Raw genomic sequence first — 24,636 nt, forward strand, 5'->3', positions numbered from 1 at the left:
TTTTTTTTTTTTAATACATGGTGGTGGGCCCGGATCACTCATGTGTGGAGTGATCCGGGCCGTTCCCTTCCCGCACGGACAGGGTGAAATAATCCTATCAGATCTATGTTGGATTAGTTTGGTCGGTACTAGTATCGAATATCACACATCTTTATGTTTGAGGTTAGGTAAAATTGGCTCGCGTCGAAAACGGAATACGAATTATTTTGCATTATAGTTTAAGTTGGAATTAAGTCTTAATTTGTTTGATTTGAATTTGGTTTTTGAATCTTGTTAAGTGAAATTATATAATGGCTTCATCTAATGAGCTTGTTCGATTTTAAATATACTTATGACCTATTAATAAATCAAAAGCTCGCGAGCAATTTGAGATCTTCTAAGTAAACATTTAAATTTGAATTAAGATTGATATATATAATTGCATCTATTCAAAATTCAAATTAAGTCGAGGCACAAGAATTTGATTAAAAAAAACATATATTTGGGTCAACCGGAGAAGTTTGCAAGTAAGTTCAAATTGTTTGTATTCATTACAGTTAAATTTGAATGTTGTATTGCACATATCGCCTTACCGACAGGAACATCGTAGGTCAACAAACTGTTAACTTCCTCTCAATTCTTTTACTTGAAAAAGTGGAAGCAATACTACACACAGGCTAATAGCAATTATCACAAAAACACTCTGGATGACCAAAAAACATTTCCTTACAAATTGCAATTATCTTGCACAAAATCTTTATCAACAAAATTAAACTCTCTACAACTTCATCATTCAAGAAATATTTCTAAAGCAAATCTTTTCCAACAAAATGAAACATTACACGTTAAACAAGAATATAACATTAGACATTAAACAAAAAAATATTTCTGTACTCGTTTTCAGAATAAAGAACACGTGCAAAATTGTTATATAAACAACTTCAAGTGTTTTCACTGGTAAGACGACAAAAGATCTCACCAGAAGCTTAACGGAGATGATGCTCTGGTGCTCCAGCCACAGGCCACATAATAAGAATGCTATAAGCAAATTTAAGATCATCATGCATTTGGAGTAATACCCCGAGCTTGCATGTATGTCAAAAACTGGGAAGGCAATTCTGCCAAAAGAGATTGAGTCACCGATATTTCTCCACCTGCAAATAAAAATTAAAATTTTCTTAAAACAATCTTTTAGCGTAACTTTAGACTCCCAACTTTAGGTAACAGTTATATTGAATCGAGCCCGACTGCAACACTAAAGTTTATAAGTGATAATATCGGTGCAATCCAAATCTTTAAAATGTAGGTTAACCCATGCAAAACACTCTGGTTGCTTTCTAGTGAAGGTTATCAGACAATCCAGGGATTTGGATTATTTTTCATGCCGATCCAAAAATCCCCATCAATTGCTCAGACTGAGAATCAATCCAGTGTCATTGGTTCTGATATTAATTTTTTTGGCCGGGCATCTGTCATCTCTCCGAAAAGCACATTTTTGAACTATACAAGTATACAACAACCAAGCGTCGTGTTTGAATATTATCCCATATAGACCAAGAGGTTCTTTATCTAATACATTTCAGGCTTACCCTGTACATCTCGGAAAGGGAGAAACTGAACTATATCACGTGATGCAACCCTTCCACTCGAACTTTCAAGTCTCTCCCCTTTATCTGCATCTAATATCTGATAAAAAAAAAAGTGGCAAAAGTACAGCATAGAGTAGGATGGATATCAAATATCAGCTGGAAATGTTGCTACTCCCATTTTAGGATATGCTTCTAACAAGTTGAGACCATTTAAAGAAGATAAGAAAAACACATACTTCCATTTCCTTAAAATCAGCACCTCCAACCCCAACAATTAGTATGGACAGTGGCAGATCTGATGCCATGACAAGGGCATCCTTTGTTTCCTGAAGATCTGTAATAACCCCATCCTAAAGAGGTTCGAGTGTTGGAACAAATGTTAAAAGACAGGATCAAACAAAAAAACGCATGAAATCAGACAGAAGCGACGATGACTTGACCTAATAACTGCAAAATTATTACACAGTTCTGTTACGAGATGCAGATGCATCAACAAGAACGCAATTCAGTATAAACAATCCATATACGAAACTTGAAAGTGTAAGTTTCATTACCGTGATGATTAACAAAATGAAATACTTTTTTTCACCATTGGCAACAGATCCACTAGCTATCTGTGCTGCCTTCGTAACTACATGTCCAAATAATGTAGGTCCGGCCAGTGAAACATTGAATAGAGCACTTGTATATGCCATCATAATCCCATGGATTCCTTCAACCTGGGACAAATGATAAGTGATGATGAAAAATTACCACTAGTGGAAAGAAACGAGTTTTAAAAAAGAAGGTTCACCTCACAATAATGACTGCTGCCATTTAAGTTGAAACAATGGGATACAGGACCATCAATTGGACGAGCTCCAAAACCCCAAGCAGGAAATTTTTTGTCTGAATCATAAAACTGCAAAACTCCTCCTACCTCTGAAATTGCCTAAATTTAGAGAAGTGAAATCAGTTGTCTTTTCACACCTATATGCGTCAAAATCACTTAGAAATACATCTTACTCTCTGATATGCATTTAGTCTTCCTGAAGGATCAATATAGTGCAATGAATCCGGTAATCGGGGATTGCCATTTGAAGCTGGTTAAACAAGCGAGCATTAGTGAAGACCTATTCAAAACTCCGATCAAATTGTATTCAAGTATATACATTGACGTGCATTCATCACTGAGAGAGATAAGCAAAGACGCCACATATTTGAAGGTAGGAAAAGTGAAATCTTGATAAATTAGTTCTTAAATTTTATAAAGAAGGGAAAATGTATGCTCATGCATAATCCACCTTTGATACTGCAACCTTTTTATAATATTAGATGCCATTTAAAATTTGTATAACATTAGCTATTGAACTAAGTAGGTCATTTCATAACTTAGGCTTATAGCCCCTCATATGTCCACAAGAAAGAGGCAACACAGTTTTTAGATAATCAAATGATTACATTATTTTGTAGAGAATTTCATGTTGTTTGATTTATTCAGAATTCCAAAAAGTAAAAGATGTCCAAAAAAGGAAAGCCACATAAATAATGTCGTTCAACCACCTAACCTACATCCACTGTGCAAGGACCATATGCCCAAATAAACTGCAAATCTTTATTTATCACAATCACTTCCTCTTCATACCCAGGCAATAAAAATCCAAAAATGAGAACAGTTTAATGGATGGAATCAATCTAATTATTCATGATCAAATCAGAAAATTATTTCCACACGGTGCACAATTTTGTAATCACATTTCTACAGTTTTTCGGTACTCATTTGTGTAATGAGTAGTGTAGTTGGCACATTTTTTTCTTACTTTAACATATTCAGAATTTTGAAGCAGATAAAGTATGGTTCTTTTCAGTGCATCGGGCAAAGGGGCAAGAAAAGTCCTTCACTTTAAATATGACCATACATGCCATAGCAGAAGTAGGGAGTAATGAGCAAAATGGATCAAGTTGATAGGTGGAGACCACTAAGAGACCACCACTTATGTACAAAAGGTGAGGTAGTAGGAACTACATGACATGACCACTGCATCTCTATATTAACATTTATTATCACAAATATAATTGGGTGAGTATTAGGTTTCAACCTATTGGAATTGGTTGAAACAATACCAGACAACCACCGCTATATAGCAGGATCTGCCTCAAAAATATAATCTGAGATTGAACCAGCAAGAACCATTTCAGGAAGGAGGAAAATCAAGCCTAGAACAAGAAGTAACTTATATCAACTTAATTTGTGGAAATGTCTCAACAATACAGAAACCATGTAAATTTTATTGCCATCCACTATTACATGGCCTGGTTTGGCTTTCACAATAACAGCCTTTATTTTAGATATGTAATGTATTATCATAAGTAACATGCTCTCTCCAAAATCTTCCTAAGATAATAAATACCACTGAAGGAGTAAAATTATGATGCATGAATCTAGGCAGAACGTAGAGCAGCATAAATTGATTATCTAACTATCGCCAAAAAGAATCTATCTTTTCAGTGCACAAATTGAAATTGAAAAAAAAAATCCAGTTCTCAAAAACATAAACAGATCTAGCCACGTAAGACAGCCAAAACAAAATCAAACACACATGTAAACAAGCATACCAGTGAAATCAATTGCAACCATGAAGTTCAGCTCAAAACCTCCAGCCAAGTAATCTAGGAATGTATAACGGATGTTTTCTGAATACTTGTCCACAAACAACTGACTCTTCAAGACCTATGGATGAAAGATAAAAACCAAGCAACAATGACATTCTGGTAGGAAAATTTATTGAGGAAAACTAGACATTTTACCTTGTTTTGTTGATTTTGCTCAACAGACACTGGGATGAACAAATTCTCCCCTGTGACAACAGAATGTAGCTTTTCTAACCCTGCCAGTGATTTTTGAACTTTCCTGGATAATAAGGATGTGGAGAATGCAAGTTCAGAAACAGTAAACGTACTTGGCAAATAGAAACGAACAGTCACTTACCCAAGTAAATCATGTTTTCCATTGCTATTGAAGTTAAAACACTCGATGGTTAATGGGCTGTCCTGCAACAATAAGAATTTATTATTACATTGAAAAGAACCCCTAAAAAAGAAAAAAAGAAAGTAGCTTAAAATGGGATGAGAAAACATAACTTCCAATTTCGCATTCAGTTCTACTTCAACTATTCATGTTTAATTTGAACACACCAATGCCGGTCCAGAACCTAGCTTGTTATAAGGTTTCAGCATGGAATAAGTTTTTCATGGCTAGCTTGAATGAAAACTCCACAGTGCATTAGATAAGAATTAGTTAGGACTATGGAAAAAGCTACTTAATTATCTAACATGGAAGTATGCCACCAAGTGAGAGGATGAGGTTTTAGTTTCAATCTAGTGTTGCAACCTTTTAGGACTAGTTTCAGTACCTTACTTCCAACTTGCTGAATACTCAAGAAAATTGGTTTCCATTTTGGATTGTGGTCATTATTCAAGACTTCAGTTTTGCAAATTGGAGTAATTACACCACTTTCTGTGATTTTCGATATCACCAGAAAAGGATCCTGTTAACAAAACAAAACAAGAACCTTTACATCAGCTCTTCCACCTTCGTATGCAAATACAACAGCAAAATTAAAAGGAAGAACTTCCATAGTCCATACGCATTTGCAAAACAAATCCTTAGATTCCAAGCCTGAGCATCTCAATATCAATTCAGTTGTAGTCTTTGAGGCAACAATCTCTTCGGCGTAAATTGTGAGCTGACCATATCTTTGCACATGGGTTGGACTACGAACTTCTTCCCATCCAAGATCTAAGGTCAATGTCTTGTTTGATTTTGTGACAATCTAATAGGAAGAAAGAAATATGGATCACATTGGTGTGGGAAATGACCAACTTCTAACAGTAATTTCTTGCACTGGAATTTAAAAAGCTCTTTAACAGATATATTTCATGTTGCCAAAAACGCTGGACAAACGAATAATTAAACCATAATAAAGAAGTTACTGAAACAGACTTGAATTCTAGTGACACTCCAGTCAACTAATAAATTCAATATCAGAGAAGCTATTATGGAAACTTATAGGCAGTACTCATATGATTAACGAGGTATTCCAACCAGGGTAATATATCAAAAAAACTTGACTATAATAAAAACTATCCTCTAAAGCAAGTACTGTATTCTAAACTATATCGTAAAACAAAGCAAATTATAAAAACAGTGAACCCAGAAAAACAGAGCCCCATTGTGGTGCAATGTGTCTGGGTTCTCAGCGGCATTGACTGTGCAATTAATACTGATTGCTTTATTTCTATTTCTGCTGCATTTCTTTGATAAAGGCATCATGGCTAGAATGATAAAGAATTATACCTGTGATAATGAACAACTAGACTCACCAAGAAACTGCTGCTCCTCCAGCTTAATTGCCTATGCAAGACAACAATATATTTATCCAAACAGAAATACAAACTTAGTAGATAGCAGTGAACATAAAACTTGCATAAATCACGTTTCGGCATCCATATTAGAGTACAGGGCTCGTTCCATATACAGCAAATAGAGCAAAGATCGGCAACCAGGATGATAAAGAATTTGAAAAACAGGAGACAGCAAAAAGAAGCTATTCAACAACACCTCACAGGCAATTAGGCTCAGAAAAACAATTTGTCGTTTACCATATCCTTCTCCATTAGCTAACAAAATAAAAAAAAAACCAAAGAAACACGATCTTTCCCTCGATAAAATAAAACTACTTTTTCTGTGTATCGGGGGGAGAGAGAGAGAGAGAAAACCAAAGAAACACGATATAAATAAAACTACTTTTTCTGTGTATCGGGGAGGGAGAGAGAGAGAGAGAGAGAGAGAGGGAGGGAGGGAGCGAGCGAGCGAGAGAGAGAGAGCGAGAGAGAGAGAGAGAGAGAGAGAGAGAGCGAGCGAGCGAGCGAGCGAGAGAGAGAGAGAGAGAGAGAGAGAGAATTTAGCTAAATGAATGTCAAACAAGAATTTTTCCTAACGAAAAGAACCCAGCCACACAAAACCATAAAACTCAAACATTGCCTCACTGATTATGATTATTCAACAAAATCTCAATAATAAAAGCCATACAGTAAAGACAATTGATATACCTTCACATCAACATCGTGAAACTGAGTGTCAACATCATATACTCGAACCCTGGAATGAATACAGTTTCCTTGTTTTATAAAATTGCGACAAAAATAAGGAAGTCTTTGATACTTTTGTTATAAAGGCAATAATAACATATCAAAACTCACACAAAATTCTGCACCATCTCAAACTGATAAGTAACTATGTGCTTTCTAATCCACTTGGGATTCAATGAATTCAAAACTACTTCGGTGCGTCCAAGCTCTTGAAGCAAACCATCGGTTCCTTTCATATAAAGAACTGCCATAGGATCACTCTGAAAGGTGAAATCAACTGTGAGTGGCAAGAACAAGTATCCAACAGCAGCAACTTATGTGCAAGGGGAATCGCCAGAATTAGCAGGTATGCTTGGTAAATACTAGAGAGCACAACTTTACATAGAAAAAGTGTTAAGGAAATATTTACATGTATTATTCTGGAACAGATGCAATTCAAATTTACAGCCATATCTCCACAGCATGTAATACATCAGAAAAATATTGAGTGTACGAAAGAGCTAATTACTCTAATGCTGACATATGAATAGAATGATTAGCGAAATTGTGAAAACAAAACAAAGAGATGTGAACAGAGAATGGTGGCATGATATGGTGATAAGTAGTTGGCAAACAACATAATATGATTGTCTAACTATGAATTGGTAGAAAATTCAACTTGTATACTTTCTTGTGTCAGTGTGATACATCAACATACCTTGGAGAACACATCCCGATCACGCAAGTTTAAAGCAGAAAGAGATAGCTGCACATCATGCAAAAACAGTAAGAATGCCAATCTCAAAGGGTTCATTAACAAGAAAGTATGTCGAAAGTGGACACTGCTGTAGAGTCAAATCCATTTACTAAAGCCAGTAGACAACTATTAGTACGGTGACAGAAACTATCAAGTAGTCGATGAAGTTGATGCCATGTCAAAGAGAATTCAGAGTGGATCACGGGATGACATACTTGACCCAACGTCAACAATTGTCAAAATGCATATCAAAAAAGAAGTTTCCTTTTTGTAGCTGAAAATCATATGCTATGAATCCGTCTGTACAAAATTTGATAATTCCATGAATCTGTCAATACGAAATTCAGCTTCAAAATAAGCATATTTTATCCTCGTCAGACTCCTTCATTAGAAGGCTTGCAACGACAAACAATTAACTAGTTGGCGTAAGGAAACTATTGAGGGGATGGAGCAAAGACAATTCAGTCGATGAATTTCTAGAAGAGAGTTGCCATTAACATTGTTCCACTCTGCCACGTGTTAGACGTCACACTCCATTTTGCTAGTTCATGAAAAGGAGGACACTCTCCACATGAGCCGGTGATTTACATGGGCACACAAACTGAAATGGAATTATGACAGAGCAAAGAAGGTCAATAAATCCAGTTTAAATTTGACTAGTTGACTTGTCTGTTGACTGGGAAGTTGACTGCTAACTGGGTTGACAACCAAATACTGAGTTGGATGGATATTAATTTTTGTGCCTGGACTACAATTTTTTCAACTTCAACAATAAACAAAAAGAAGAAAATAAATAAATATTCTTGTCATTCAGTCATAAAAATAAAGAAATTCGATTGATCAAAACCTTTTTCTGAAAAATCAGGTAGAAAACATATATGAATTAGGGATCATTGTCAGATTCTACTCCCTTGAAAAGGAATTTACTTGACAGAAACTCTGGGTCTGGTTTTGTGTTTCAACAATATATGCAAAAATCTATAGTCAACGTCCATGGGATCAGACATGTGTACAAGGCTATCCTTTTTCCTTGGATCATTCAGAACTTCCTTTGGTATAAACTTTTGCTTTCAAGAAGCATACATGAAAGGAAACACTAGTATGCAGACCATACCGAAAATTCTACACTTTTGTGGTGTACATTCTTTCCAAATACCCTGAGCATTTCACGGGTCCTCGTGTGCCCCAAGCCTACAAATAGCATCGCAAAGCCTAAAAGCCACCATACACCCTCGAGACTTAATTCGAGCTAGCCCGTAAGATCAACTAAGATTTTTAGAAACGGCGATCATAAGCATATTGATACCGCGGAACCCAAAAGTGAATACTAATATGATTTTGGCATCTATTAATGAGTTCATATTTGTTAGTTGTTACCCCGAATCCGAGTAAAGAGGCGGTCTCGTGAGAAAAAAAAAAGTCAAATCATTTCTACAATAGCGGCTTCTGTGCATACTATAAAGAACAAACTCCAATCCGATTTATTACCTCTAAACAATCCCATCCCTCTCAAAGTTACATATTCACTCTCCAGTTCACACGCCCTTTCGTGGAAAAAAAAAACAATAACGCACCTCGATCTGGGAGAAGAGGCCGTTGTGGCCACGAGACCTGAGGTAGGTATCAACGGCGTCGTTCGTAGGGTTGGACGCCGTGCTGGTGCTTCCTCCGACCGCCGACTTACCGCCGGCGACATCGGAACAGCAATTTCCCATCGCCAAGCCTCCTCACCCAAATAGTTAACGAAACTGACCAGGCACCGAGATATAACGCCAGGCAAGAGGCGATGAAGAGATTTGAAGAGTCAAAAAACACAGACACATCATGTATTAAAGAAGAGAGAGTTGATCGAGTTCCTGCAGACTGGGTCCCACTTTGACTGCCCTGTCCCAGGCAATGTTGGTCATATAGATGAAGCGTTACTGGTTATTCAAACCAGACATTGGCCACGTTCTAATATATTATATATATTTATTGTTTTGAAAGGTTTCATTTATTTATGATATTAAAAAATTAAATATGATATGTGATTTGTCGGATTTTTTTTATAGTTCTAAAATATTATAATTAAAAAATATTTTGCAAAATTAAATATATAATTATAGTTAAATGTGTGAAATGTTAGTTTCGAAATTTAAAAAAAAAACTTCACCAAAAGTACTCTTGTTTTATTAATAGTATATATATTAGCATTATTGTGTATGTGTAGCAGACTTCCATGGTTTGTTTTTTGTATGTAATTATTTTTTGGAGTTAAATCTACTTTAAAAAAAACTCCAAACATTGAATGAATCGAGGATACAATTGATCAAAGAGGATAACTTCTTGGGTCTCGGAGTGGTAACCAAAGATCATTTTGTTGCGTTCGTTAGATTGTGTTATGGGGGCGGTTGTCATCTTTTTAATTGCTGTGAGGGAGGTATACATATTGACTCAGGATTTTAAAAACAATTCCTCCAAAAAGCCCCACTTGGGAATTTTTTAGTGTCAAGTCTCACGCACCAGCGATATTACATCGTGACAATCAACATGGACCTCATGATCGGTCAGTAATTGATACGTCCAGGGCATTTGCTGTTTGTACTAGTCAGTGCAACAAAAGATCTTTGAACACTGTTTCGTGTAAAGATGTAGTAGGATCATCGGCTCATCCATCATGCCCCCGTGGCAGTATAGTAATTGGAAGAGAAGGAAAAGCTTCCTTGGAGTGTAATAGGTGTGCTTACTCGTGGCTGCACAAGGGTTGAAACGTACGAGGATAGAGCGCCGCCTCAATATGGAGGTACTCGACTCTATAAAGATAACTGATGATGCTCCCTTCCCAAACTGGTGACTTGATCGTGTGACTATCCCACTTCCTTCAACGTGATGTGCGGTCTCTGTGCTTGTCCAATATCTAGCAGTAGCAGCATTTTTAGTTAACTTTTTCAACAAAAGTTTCTCTTTTTTTCTTTTTTAAAATCAAAACGCGTTTGTACTAACCAACAACAGAGAGGACAACACAATAATGTAACATTTACTACTTTACTAAGTTCAGTTTCTTTAAGAACCTCTTTTGAGAAAACCAGAAGCATTTCTAGTGAACTTTTTCAACAGTGAAAACTCTAAAAATTGATATGAAAAACTGAGGAGAGTGTCCTAGCGTAGCCCCTACGACCTTAATGTCAGAGACTGAGAATATATGGGGAGCAGCTAAGGATGCTGCTAAAAACAATATAGTGAATGACCATAACTGAACACTCAAACCTATTATTTATTAGAGAATATCTGGACCCTTGATGGGTCTGTCTTCCATTTAGGCTTGGGATGGCTCAAAGATAGTGGGCTCATCCATGGAGTATCATAAGTTTTTATTTAATTGCTCACACAAATATTCAATTAAACATGAAATATTTTATAATGTAGTGGCAAGATGTTTGTTATGAATAAATACTCGGGTTTGATTTTCACATAATGATTGGGGTAAAATGTGAGATTATTTTTTTAATTTATTTTGACAACCTTTCACCAAATTACAAATCAAACTATTCCCATTTATTTAATTAATTAACCTGCATAACTACGTACATTAAGAGTGGGTCTCATGTGAGACCGTCTCACGGATACTAATCTGTGAGACGGGTCAACCCTACCCATATTCACAATAAAAAGTAATATTCTTAGCATAAAAAAAATATACTTTTTCATTGATAACCCAAATAAGATATTCGTCTCACAAATTCGACCGTGAGACCGTCTCACACAAGTTTTTACCGTACACTAAACTCTATGAAAATGGATTTTAATAGTTTAATTCCGAAAAGTTTCAATATATAAATCCGTAGGCATTATAATAATTTTTTTTACAAAAATTATTTGTTGAAATACTAATTGTGAGTATATGTAATGTTGGACTCCTAAGGACATGCAGGGTGTCATCTGGTCGGGCGATTCGGTTGGCGTATATTTTTTTCTTGAGTTAGAAGATAAGTTGTTAAAATCGAAAATCAAATCTGATATCTCATTTCAAACTTGACCATCTGGTAACGAATTGCAGCAATGATTTGAAAGCGTTGTTTTTATTTATCAATTGCCATCCTCGGAAGATTCACCGCAATGTTCAAATCTTGTGTATTAAAACACATGAACATTAAAAAGAAAATTAACTTGAAAATCGTTTATTCGATGGGATCAACTCTCTTCCCTTGCATTGTGGAACGTTCTACATTCTCAGTAACTTTTAATTTTTTTTTAATGCTTTTTGAAGTGGCGAGACTTTGAAAATCAGTCTTTGGCTGATCCATGTACTTTGTTTTATTGATTGTTTAATATCATTAATTCATGAGATTTGATGATTTTTTTTTAGTCTCGCCGTTTCTCAAGACGGAACTACGAATTTTAGTCATGATAGAAATAAGAGGACCCCACAATTACCGTCAAGACATAATTTTTATCGGGTTTCTCGATAAATACGGGAAAACCCTCAAAACGATAGTGAAGAGTAGATGACCTTTCGAGATCTATTTCACACACATATTTAATATTTGGTCCAAAAACAAAGAAAACAAATAATGCCAGACTTTTGGGTGATTCAAATACGAGCAAAACCCGATAAGAGATTGCGAAAACAGATATGGCGTATCACGTGGTGTCCAATGTTGTCATCGTGCCCTGAAATAGAGGCCGAGGCCCACTGAGGTGTCTCTATTCAAACCAAACAATAATTAACAAGTAATGGCTAGATAATATAGACAATAATGTAAAGTTTGCAAAGTAAGCGAAACAAATGTTTATGGATGTTAGAGATAAAGATTTCTATGTCAACTTTTCTTTCATTTAGGAAGAAATCCATTAAAAGAATTTGGTTTTACAATTTTTTTGTAACAACTCACTACAACTATGATTTATCATTATCTAAGTTGAAACTCTTAGAGATCGTTTTACAAAATCTGGGTATTTAAGAACATTTGGTTCATCAGATAACAAGACAACAAACAGCGGTTAGCTTGAAGGATTTGAGTTGGTATGGTAGCACAAAGTGATCCTTGAAACATCTTATATATTTTGATAAGTGTGTGCTAAGTGAACATCTTGAAGCATGATATCTCGAGTGTGGTAAGAAATATTGAATGAATATAGACATGAAAGATATAAGCTTGTAATTTATTCAACTAAACTTGTTCTTCAATATAAAGTCTGCATATTTATAGTTGAAAAGTTTGAATGGTCAGAAGTACTTTTTAACAATCTTTTGTACTTGAGACCCGACGAAATGACATTGTTGTTTCAATCATTGTACAAAACATTAAATGATTATTTAATGTTTCTTTTTTTTTTTCGAAATTTTAGCTCATAGCTTCTAAAATGACATTTGGACATTTTGGGAAAAATTATTTCATTCGGAGTTGGTATAAATTATGCTATAATTATTTTTCAGAAGCAACCTGAGCAAAAATTTCGAAAAAAAAAAAGAAATATTAAATAATCATTTAGCTATAATTATTGTTCAGAAGCAACTTGAGTTCAACGTATCCATTTTGAATTGTTCAAATATAAACGATGTGGCCAAACTACAACGATTTTGCTTGTACGTGATCGGAATACATGTGATCTACAGCTTGAGTTCTCTCAAGCAGTTAATATATATCCTTCAGTCAAAAAAACCTATAATTACGGATAATAAGCGATTGGATCCTGAAACAGCTAGATACTTTATTTTGTCGTTCACAAAAACCGGGGTGATAGAAATATTCTGACACGAGCTTTTTTCAAATTTCCATTCGATTCTGGATTTTTATTTTTTAAAATTTTGTTTCGAATGGTAAGACAACACTGACTTTCTCTGAACCTTTGATCGATTTCGGTTCAAAAGTCATTGCCAAAATCGAATATTTAGCTTCAAGTATGATTCCTAACAATAAAAAGATTTATTACATAATTCTTCGAGTACATATTGTGTGGCATTGGCTTATGGCTACTTTAAGTTCCCACCAAGCATCTTATTTTTCTACGAATATTCCCACAAATTTAATCCCGGATCAGATAATGCCAATCCATAACAAAATCATAAAGTTGACCACAATAATTCTGAGAGTTTACACCCGAAAGATATCGACGACCGCACCTTCCCATCACTACATGATGGTTTAATATTTAAGTGTGTACACACTTTGAGTGGGTCTCATTTGAGACCGTCTCACGGATCTTAATCTGTGAGACAGGATTAACCCTACTCATACTCACAATAAAAAATAATACTCTTAGCATAAAAAATAATATTTTTTCATGGATAACCCAAATAAGATATCCATCTCACGAATACGTCACGTGAGACCGTCTCACACAAGTTTTTGCCGACACATTTTTTGTGGGGAATGTGATACCAAGTTAACTTATAAGTCTCAAAATCAATACATTTTAGTCAGAACAAAATTTTTTGTCGAAGATGACGATATCTTGCTATCCATTGGATGAGTACCTTTCACCAAACATTACTCCTTATTTCAATTTTTTTATAAGTATATTTTATTTTCATTCATGAAAAAGAATATTATTTTCTGTAAATATGAACATGATTGATCCATTTAACGAAAAATATTACATATATATAATATAAATATATCTATTTGAATGGGTCTCATGTTATCATTGGAATGAATATTGTTGGGCTTACTTGTTAGAATAAAACATTTGAAACGCGATAGCTTTTAAGAGTACAAATTTATTGTCAATTTTCTAGTTGGATATGCTTGTTTGGAATCAACGACCCAGCAAACTGGCGTAATTAATGAAATTCATCTTTCTAAAATCCAAGAAGTAATTTCACAGAAATAATAAACTTATTTAAAGCACACATGAACAAATATAACATTACTTTCAGCTGAAATGACAACATAAGGAAAGACGTACACGACAAATTTGCGGTATTGCATGTTCGATTGCCAGAATAGAAAATAAAAGACATCACCCTACGCTTTTTACAATATTCATTATTGTAAACCCCGTCTGTTCAAAAGTTAAAAACCAATACATGTCTATCTAATTCATATATGTAATTAAAAGTGATACATTTAAGGTAAAAATAATATTTTTCATACATCGTATTGGGTTAGATATCTGTTTTACAAAATTGATCTGTATAACTGTCTTATAAGAATTTTTGTGTTCTGGTTTTACATATTAATTTATTTTGAAATTTAAAAATATCCCACAAGCTATAAATTTTTTTTTTTTACAAAAGCACATAATTTGAAATCCACAATTTAAAAAAAAACAAAAAATAAATCAAATGAAACGGTTTATAGAAGTTGGATTTTAATAGGATGCACATGAGTTCCAATTTAATTTTAATTTCTGGCCATAATTAAACCGATGAACCCACAAATTATCAGACACGTACAAGCAACGTATTCAAGAAAGCCATAACTATATATAATATCGAGCTTAAAATCTTATAGTATAGTATTATTTAAGATTATCTTTTCATTAGGGATTGGGTGCTATGACGTGGGACCAATATAATTAATTAATTTATTATAGGGTAGTAGATGAATTAGTCAAATACCATCCGAAACGAAATAAAATTAAATTCGTATTCAACATTAAAACACGTGCAAAATGCGCGAATTAGGTGGTTTCGATGACGTCCTATGTTTCTCTCTTGAAAAATTATCGTTTACATGACTACGTCAAATTTTAGTAGGAAAATATATTTAAAACACAGTCTGACAAATTAATTTTATACAAAAATAAAATTTTATATCCGAATCGATTGAAGAAAAAAATATTATTATTAGTTTTTTACTATAGTTATGGAACGAGTCGATAACACAATATTTACTATTAAAATGAATTTATATTTTCCAGTTCTTGCCACGATAAACAAATTGAAATTATTTAGTATCTGATAATATATTTATTTATTAAAAAAAACCACAACTTTTCTTTTAAGTGTTAAAGGCATCCTCGTCCTCGTCGAAGAGAGGCAATTAATTCACCAATTATTATTAAAGTAAGTGAGAGTTTAGAACGAGATAACTAAGGAGATCGAGACAACACGAAATATATATATCTTTAACTTATTATAATTATATAATCCCTATAATTTATTTGTCATTCCCCGATCGAGTTATTCTCATGCCTATGTCCTAATAATAAAAAGTTGGATAATTTTTTTTTTAATCTACGTTTTATCCTATTTTTGAATATTTTAAGATATTTTAAATAATAACTACCTATGACTCAAATTTAAAGTGACTGAAGTTATAATTATGATTGATAATTTGAAAAAAATGTTGTTTCGTGCCGTTCGATCTGAAATCGACAATGACGAACTCGTAGGGTGTCGTTACAAATTATACGTATAATAACATTACCAAAAAAAATGCAATGCATATAGTGGTTTGCCATTTAAAGTGAATATATAATATTTTCCATTTTAAAATCAGTCATGCAATTATAAACTTTTACTATGCATGTGTTGCAAATTGAGAATTTAATTTCTACCTGTATTTAAGTTGGAGTTATCGTGGGATCTAAGTGGATCGTTCGATCCTACTTGTGCCGGGGACACTGTTCCATGGGATTTAGATGGTTCAAATTTAGCCACATTTGTGATTTTAAAAAAAAAATAGTTGACTCCATGTACTTGTGACTAAATTTGGACCCTGAATCTATACATGAGACACTGTCTCTACATATAAGGGGAAATATTCCGATCTAGATCTTGAATCAAGTAGAAGGTGGAAGAATACATGTCTTGTCATCCGGAAACCAATAGGCGCACGTGCTGGGACCTCCCCTGTCGGGCTCCCTCCGACCACCGACCGACTTGATGCTTCGCCTACCTCGAACATTTCCCGCTGCTCATTCTTAATTTTGTAGCCAACGCTCTCTTTTTTTCTGAGAGCCTCAATTGTCCAAATATTAAACAATTTTTTTTTATTGTATATTTTCATTAATTGTATATCAGTGGATGACATGAGGTACATCTATAACTAGTGGCGTACGCATACATTTTATTTATGAGTAACGTGATAGATGAATTTTTGTGATATCTTATAAAATTAATTATTAAGACATAAAATTTAATGACAAATCTAGGTAAAAAACCAAATCTAATCAATTCGATTTTCCTAAAAGTTAATGTAAAACTATAAAATAAAATAAAAATTGAAGCATGGGGTTTTTCGAATGGAAAAGTAAATCTGAATTTGTCGCCAAAAAAATTAGAATATTTGTTTTGTGGTGGAAAATGGACTCACAGTAAGGCCTAGTTTGGTAGGTGGGATTATGGGTGGATTGTTAGATAGTCTTTTGTTTGGTCCAATTAATAAATTTGAGATTGACTAATTGTTGGACAATTTTTACTGTTGGACTTGGCAAATGTATCCATGCTTTCAGGCTGGATTAGTTTTATCCGAGTGGACTGAAATTAGCGAAGGTTTCTGAAAATAGATCGGCGACGGTTTCTGAAAAAAGATCGGCGACGGTTTCTAAGCGGCGACGGTTTCTCAAGATCGACGACGGTTTCGTGCACTAATAAACCGTCGCTAAATGTCAAATTAGAGACGGTTTCACAAGATCGGCGACGGTTTCTCAAAAACCGTCGCTATTAGCGACGGGTTTTAAGAAGCCGTCGCTAATATTTCGGGGGCAAAGGGGAAGGGCAATTTCGTATCTTCATCAAAAAATTCAAAATTATCCTTCACTTAAAAATCGTACCAAACTTAATATTATTTTACACCATATATTACAATCTTACCACAATCATTTTCTTTATCATTTACGTACTAATCATTAGTTTATCCTATCCTTCAACCAAACGGACCCTAAGTGTTTAATTTGGTAGGTTGGTGGCATATCAATATTACCCTAATCAATTTTCTAAATCACTTGTTTAAACTGATTAATAATACACCTTATTCATTTTTAATTTTAATTTTTTTTAAAAATGTGATAAACACACGCACACACTGAATTATCACGAGAAAAAGAAACATAATAAATGAAAAAAAGTTATACCAACACAATAAATTTTATATAAAAATTAAAATTACGGAGCATGCACACGCACGGCATGCAAGAATTGCTATTATATTTACATCGGTTAATACTTTGCATTCTTCCAATATATATTATACATACATATATATATATATATAGAGCACTGTAAACTTTCTTGACTTTTCAAAATTCAAACTAAAGGGAGAAAATTATTATCGATAGCGTAAATTTTATGTTTTAGAAAACTAACTAAATAATTAAGATCTGAAAATTAAATGAATCGGGGATGGATGAATAAAAAGTCAAACTTTTTTTTTTAAAAAAAAATAGCAGGCCAGGATTTTAATTTCCCATAGCCAATAACACAGATACACGTACGCTATATCTAGCAGCTAGGATGTTTAATTATTTACATTAAAAAAAACTTAGACAAGATCTTTAAATTATCCATAACCCATAAAGACAAGCATGATGCATGAGTGTCCCAATAACAAACGTGGCGGAAGCAAGCGCATGATAATAATAATAATAATAATAATAAATAATAATAATAAATAAAAGTAACCAAAGAGAGATTAATAAATAGGGTAGAGTGTGCGCACTAAACCCATCCTACTATGCCCGTATTTGGCAAGACAACCCCAATTTCCCATGAAAACTAAACTTCTTCCCACTTAACGTTCATTGACGACCCTAGCTATAACATACCAACAACAACTAACGCCGTCAAGATTTGTCTGCCGGTCCCCGCCACTGGTTACTTCTGGACAAGGCTCTGTTTGGTTTTATAACAATTTAGATCAACAATTCAAACTAGATATTTTTTGAGCATCTTCAAAATTCCCAATCACAAGCGGAAACTAATGCTCCATGTTTGAAAAAGACAGTTGTTACTTAGATGAATTTCAAAGTTTAAACTTCTCCATTTTAAATGTGAGAATTTGAAATTCTATAAGAGGAATTTCAGCTCTAGTGGAATACAAAAAGAGATGTGATCAATTTAAAATATTAATATGAAATCATATCAATACATCTATATGTTTTATATCTCTTTTCTATGTGTAAAATAATTTTTTTTTTTAAAAAAATAATGATAATTTCACCTCAATTATACCATCATCGTCATATGTCAAATTTATCTTATTTTTTTAAAGTAAAAATTTTGGTTATCTTATAATTTGGCAACACAAGAGTGATTATGTTATTGGCAAAAATTTGTGTGAGACGATCTCACGAGTCGTATTTTATTAGACGGATATCTTATTTGGGTCATCGATGAAAAAATATTACTTTTTATGCTAAGAGTTTTACTTTTTATTGTGAATATCGGTAGAGTTGACTCATCTTAAATATAAAGATTCGTGAAATCGTCTCACAAGATATTTGTTCTATTTTATTTGATTACCAAACATGCTTTTGGGAATTTAACGAAAAGAAGGTATTTTATTATATAATATTAATGAATTTTTTAAAAATACGAATGATCAGATTCATTTTCCCGAATATCCGGACCCCATTTGTCACCGCCTATTTCCGTTCTTACTCTCTCCCTACCCTTTCATTTGTCCTAACGATAGACTCGACACGGGCACAGGAAAAATTCTCAAGGATGATTGAATTCATTCGCAGAAAATCCTCAGATCCCTCCCTGCTATCGCAAATTTTCTTACGTAGTCACGAACACGCGTGAGGTGTGGGCTTTTGGGCTGATTCATTTCTTTTTCCCTATTGTTTTACCGGTTTTCAGAGTTGAATTTCCTTGGTTTTTGTTGATTTTGTTTGTGGGTTATGAGATGTGAGAGATCTGAGTTGAAAGTTGTGTATTGAGCATGGCTGCTTCTGAGGTTCTGGTCAAGGGTTTTCGTGAGACAAATGATTGTGTTCCCAGACAGGAGAAACAGAGCTCAGGTTCCAGGAAAGATAATTCAGGTGAAAGTTTGGCTTATTTTGTTCCCTCTTTAATATCTTCTTCTGGAAATTTTGTCTATCTTCTGGTGACATCGATCGGAAGTTTTAATTTTTATTTATCACAGTGGATGCTGAGACAGCGCTGTACACGGAGTTATGGAAAGCATGCGCCGGTCCTTTAGTTCCGGTGCCTCGTGAAAACGAGCTTGTTTTCTATTTTCCTCAGGGTCACATAGAACAGGTGTGATTTTTGTTTTAATAGATTTTTGTTTTAGTAATTGTAACGTTTGGCAAGTTCTTGAATCTGAGAATACTTTTGTTCAATCTGTTTCCATTTTTGGCATTTTGAGTCCAACTGTTTTATTTTAATGCTGTTCGTTTAGATTTGTTAACTAGAAATTGGAGCTCACTAATCCTACGAGATTATAGATGTTCTCTCCGGAGAGCATGAAAGATAACTATGGTGGTTGTTTAATGCGTTTCACAGATTAATGGGGCTTTTGTTTGATTTGATCTTTTATTGGAGTTTGTGGGGTTTATTGCATAGGTGGAGGCGTCGACTAAACAAAGTGCAGACCTGCAGATGCCAGTGTATAATCTTCCTCCAAAGATCCTCTGTCGAGTTGTTGATGTGTATTTGAAGGTAAATTTGTTCCCTTAAACATAAATGAACCAATTAGATTGTCTACAGCATTTTATGAAATTTGTATTGGTTTATTATCTGTAGAGAGTTCGTATGTTTTATATTTTTATGTTTCCATGAACAGGCTGAACCAGATACCGATGAAGTCTTTGCACAGATTATTTTGATACCCGAACCAAATGTGAGCTACAATTTTGTGCTATTTATATGAGCTAATACTTTGTGCTATTTATATGAGCTAATACTTTGTCCTATTTATGTACTTTGGATGGAACTTTTTCACAGGGTAAGAGATATCTTGATTTTTTTTTCTTTCTGATGTGTTTTGCTATTGCAGCAAGATGATAATGCCTCGAAGAAGGAGACTTTGCCTCCTTCACCACCGCATTTTCATGTCCATTCTTTTTGTAAGATTCTTACCGCATCAGATACAAGCACCCATGGTGGGTTCTCAGTGCTAAGACGACATGCTGATGAATGCCTGCCCCCATTGGTTAGGATGAGTCCAGCCGAAGTCATGAGATATTATCTGATTAGGGCTGTAAGATTTTTTGTGTTAGTAACAGTATGATTATATAACGTGACAGGACATGACAAAGCAACCTCCCACTCAGGAATTAGTGGCCAAAGATTTACATGGAATTGAGTGGCGATTCAGGCATATTTTTCGCGGTAACGTTCTGATGAATCTCATTTCATGATTTGAGCTTATTCACTATATTCTGGATTGATATAAATCATGCTCAACCTTTAGAAAATTGAGATCATGTTAGTAGTTGTCGATTCTATCAACCAATCATGTGTATGTGTTTGTGTGTCTACGTACATAAGTCTTTGGGATAGTAAATGTGTCTTTGTTTTGTTATATAATGGCTCTATTTTACGTTTATGAGATAAGAAGTAATATTGACGTAAAGAAATGAAATTGGGTTTCGAAGGCAGTAGAAGAGAGTTTTTCAACCTGTAGAAATTGGTTAAAAGGTTGCTCAGGGAGAGCTAAGAGTCTAAAATATCGAAAAATCATTTACCAAGAATAGTAGTTATTAGAAACAAAACTGTTGCTCTATAATGCATGCTCGATTGCCCAAAAAAAGAGAGAGAGGGGGGGGGGGGGGGGGGGGTGGGAGGAGAAGATTAAAGAAAAGAAAGAAAAAGAAGAAAGAAACACATTCTTATATGATATGGAATCTGTGTTTATTTAGTAGATTGCCTTTATATACGAGCCAACTCTTGATTGCTTCTGAATGGAGGGTCGACTTTTGATTTTGTTTGCTTGATTAATCCCAGGTCAACCCAGGAGGCACCTCCTTCAGAGTGGGTGGAGCGTGTTTGTTAGTTCAAAGAGACTTGTTGCTGGGGATGCCTTCATATTTTTGAGGCTAGATACCAGTCTTACTTTTACGCCTTTATCTATGGCTATATTTCTATACACCTGATTCAAAGGCTGCACAATTTCAGGGGGGAGAATGGAGAGCTGCGTGTTGGAGTTAGGCGTGCTATGAAACAACAGGGTAATGTTCCATCATCGGTCATATCCAGCCACAACATGCATCTTGGTGTTCTTGCAACAGCTTGGCATGCTACTCAAACAAAAACCATGTTCACTGTGTTTTACAAGCCCAGGTTTTTTGCTCGATCTAACATATATCTCTCTCAGTGGCAAGCGTTATTGTTCTTCTAAATTTTAATCATCCCCTCAACACCTCACATTTTGGTCACAGGACCAGCCCGGCTGAATTTATTGTCCCTTATGATCAATATGTAAACTCTGTAAAAAGCAATTATTCGGTAGGAATGAGATTTAAAATGAAATTTGAAGGTGAAGAAACACCAGAACAGAGGTAGGTAGTATTTTTGAATGATATGCAACTTTTCTTTTGATTTCGTCGTGCTGTTTTATCATGTAAATTGTTTTATTTTAGGTTTACTGGAACTATAGTTGGTGTTGGAGACTCTGATGCAAAACGATGGCCAAATTCAAAATGGAGATGTCTAAAGGTTTCTGTTTTTGTATCCCAATGAGGCTCCTTCTCCTCGTTGCCTTGTTAATTTTTTTGGCTCATAACATCCCTCAGTTGCTAATTTTTTCTCTTTATTCTGTTCTGAGAATTCTTCCTTTAATTTTGAATAAAGGTGCGGTGGGATGAAACTTCTGCAATTCCTCGACCAGACAGGGTTTCACCTTGGAACATAGAACCTGCTTTGCCTCCTAATGCAATGAACCCAATTCCAGTCCCCAGATCAAAAAGGCCTCGACCAAGTACCTTGCCTTCATCTCCAGACTCTTCTGTTCTTACCAGGGAAGGTGTGTTTCTCAATTTAATCTATCCAAAGTCGTTTTTCTATGATTGTAGTTTTATATATCTAATTTCAAGCCGAATCATGATTAATTGCCTATAACGTAATCTAGGTGCTCCTAAGATGGCACTAGACCCGACACCTTCCAGTGGGATTCCAAAGGTCTCGAAAGGACAAGAACTATCGACCTTGAGAGGCACTTTCTTGGAGGGAGACGATTCAAACATGTCTGAGAAGCGACTGTTATGTGCTCCACCAGTAGAAGATGAGCAAATTGACTGTGTGTCTACTTCAAGAAGATATGAATCAGATAACTGGTTATCTTCAGGAAGGACGGAGAAATCATTCACAGATCTCTTGTCAGGGTTGGGATCACAGATTGATTCAACCCGCAATTTCTGTATGTTTTCTGATGAATCAAATTTGAAACGGCAAACACGAGAGCAAGAGGCAAAGTTTGGTTTACTTGGGAACACTTGGTCTATGGTTCCTTCTGACAGGCCACTTGATGCGATGAATTCTGGTTCAAAAACTCATGTTCAAAGTTGCCATACGACTTATCAACCACATTCGGAAGCCAGGTACAGTACTTTAAGAGAATTTTCTACGACATCTTGTCCTACTAGTTACAATCAGAAAACAAATTGGTTGATGCCTCCACCAACCTCACCTTACGTCCAAATCTTGCCCGAACAACCACAAAACCTAACAGCGCAGTCCATATGCAAACAAATGCCCGAGTCTCTGAAATCTAACGAAGGGAATTGCAAGCTCTTTGGTATTCAACTTATTAGCAACTATGTACCATCGAAGCCAGCATTGCTGGATACAGGGATGGAGCCTTCAGGCCGTACACAGCAAGGCATAAACTCCTATTATTCCTCTACGACTGAACCTGATCAAAGGTGTGATAAGTCGAAGGGCTCAAAACCGAACTTTTCAGCTGCTGTTTGTGAATCAGAGAAACAATTTCAAAGCTTCCATCCTGCAGCTAGAGAGAGGGAAGGCAAAGTTAGTACTGTTTCAACAAGAAGTTGCACCAAGGTTCTATCTGGGATATTGACATTTTCCCTCTACAGACAATAGTTATTCATCTTTATATATATGAATATATTTTAAATGTCTCGATTTCAGGTTCATAAGCAGGGAATGGCCCTTGGAAGGTCTATAGAACTTGCGAAGTTCCACAATTACGATGAATTGATTGCTGAATTGGATAATCTCTTCGTATTCAATGGCGAACTCAGGGCTCGTAGCAAGAATTGGCTTCTTGTTTATACAGATGATGAGGATGATATGATGCTTGTTGGAGATGATCCTTGGGAGTAAGATATATATTTCCCTCTTTTCTAAACACTTTTATCCATAGTTTTCAGTTTATCTTTTACACTGTTTCCGTATTTAGTGCATCTAATATTTTGCTGCATGCTCATTAGTAGTGTTTTCTTGTCGAAACCAGAGAATTTTGTGACATGGCTCGTAAGATATTAATCCTTACAAAAGAGGAGGTGCTTCGTATGAATCCTAGAAGTTTTGGCTCTAATGGAGAGGAAACCTCCTCAGTTGCAGAGGGATTAGATTCAAAAGAAGCGAAAAAATTGCAGACGACTTCATCATCAAACATGGCTCCTGCTACTTAGACCTTGTTTGCTCGGCATTTCCCACCTTATTTTAGAAATTTCGAGAATTCAACCTATATGCACACGAGACTTTTTTGCTGTTCTGTCCCCATGTTCGTGTAAAATAAGAGGATCAGAATAGGATGCAGTGTGCTTATGATCTTGGTTGATGTAGTGTGTTAGAAGTGGGTTAGTATTGTACACGTTTTGATAATTATAAGTGGAAAATGGATTTGTGATTCAACGGGGTTACTAGGTTTTTGTACATGGTGGAGCGTACCAAATTGTATTCGGGTTGGAAGAACTTTTAGAGTTTAGACTAACAAGATATCAGCTCCTTGTAACTTTTAAGCATCAATCCAAGTATCAGGAGTCTGTGGGCGATGGATTTCTTTAGGTTCAGTTGAGTTGACGAGATTGGATAAATAAATAATATTGTAATTGTTAAAATATTTGAATAGATGTGAAATAATATTTAATAAATTATAGTTTTTTTATTTTAATTGATTAAATTTGGTATAAAATTTTATTGTTTTTAATAATTAATGAATTTAAATAAAAAATATAAAAGATAATATTGTAGTTTTAATTTAATGATTTGATTAATATGAGATAAATAATTACAAAACAAAATTGAAGCCAAGCATTTGACGAGGTTCGATTAACGATGAATCAAGCGAAGTAAAAGAAAAGGGGGTATAAAAAATAATTTGATGAAGTTCAGAATATTTGATACGAAGTAATTAAAAG

General features: G+C 34.8%; 2 protein-coding genes across 3 annotated transcripts; one reads left to right on the forward strand and one right to left on the reverse strand.

The window, feature by feature from the left end:
* Positions 1-687: 687 nt before the first annotated feature.
* Positions 688-9,350, reverse strand: LOC140829275 (protein BONZAI 1-like). Of its 2 annotated transcripts, XM_073192345.1 has the most exons (16): positions 9,009-9,349; positions 7,396-7,443; positions 6,810-6,958; positions 6,660-6,708; positions 5,905-5,961; positions 5,195-5,380; positions 4,961-5,095; positions 4,537-4,598; positions 4,356-4,458; positions 4,164-4,278; positions 2,574-2,650; positions 2,362-2,499; positions 2,123-2,287; positions 1,805-1,918; positions 1,569-1,665; positions 688-1,133 (listed from the first exon to the last, which is right to left on the reverse strand). In XM_073192345.1, the coding sequence occupies exons 1-16, from the start codon at positions 9,147-9,149 to the stop codon at positions 1,039-1,041; spliced, it is 1,731 nt and encodes a 576-aa protein (XP_073048446.1). In that variant the 5' UTR covers positions 9,150-9,349; the 3' UTR covers positions 688-1,038. The 2 variants fall into 2 exon arrangements, 1 of the variants encoding a protein (XP_073048446.1); XR_012117427.1 differs by lacking the exon at positions 688-1,133 and having other exon boundaries at positions 1,584-1,665; positions 1,805-2,015; positions 9,009-9,350.
* Positions 9,351-18,916: 9,566 nt separating this feature from the next.
* On the forward strand, positions 18,917-24,374 carry LOC140829276 (auxin response factor 2A-like). The gene is made up of 14 exons (XM_073192346.1): positions 18,917-19,347; positions 19,452-19,567; positions 19,874-19,969; positions 20,094-20,150; positions 20,307-20,462; positions 20,557-20,641; positions 21,257-21,347; positions 21,428-21,592; positions 21,691-21,810; positions 21,892-21,967; positions 22,103-22,274; positions 22,380-23,311; positions 23,402-23,592; positions 23,727-24,374. The coding sequence occupies exons 1-14, from the start codon at positions 19,248-19,250 to the stop codon at positions 23,905-23,907; spliced, it is 2,538 nt and encodes an 845-aa protein (XP_073048447.1). The 5' UTR covers positions 18,917-19,247; the 3' UTR covers positions 23,908-24,374.
* Positions 24,375-24,636: the final 262 nt, after the last annotated feature.

Source organism: Primulina eburnea, chromosome 4 (genome assembly GCF_022965805.1).
Source record: "Primulina eburnea isolate SZY01 chromosome 4, ASM2296580v1, whole genome shotgun sequence".
In the NCBI taxonomy this organism is placed as follows: Eukaryota; Viridiplantae; Streptophyta; class Magnoliopsida; order Lamiales; family Gesneriaceae; genus Primulina; species Primulina eburnea.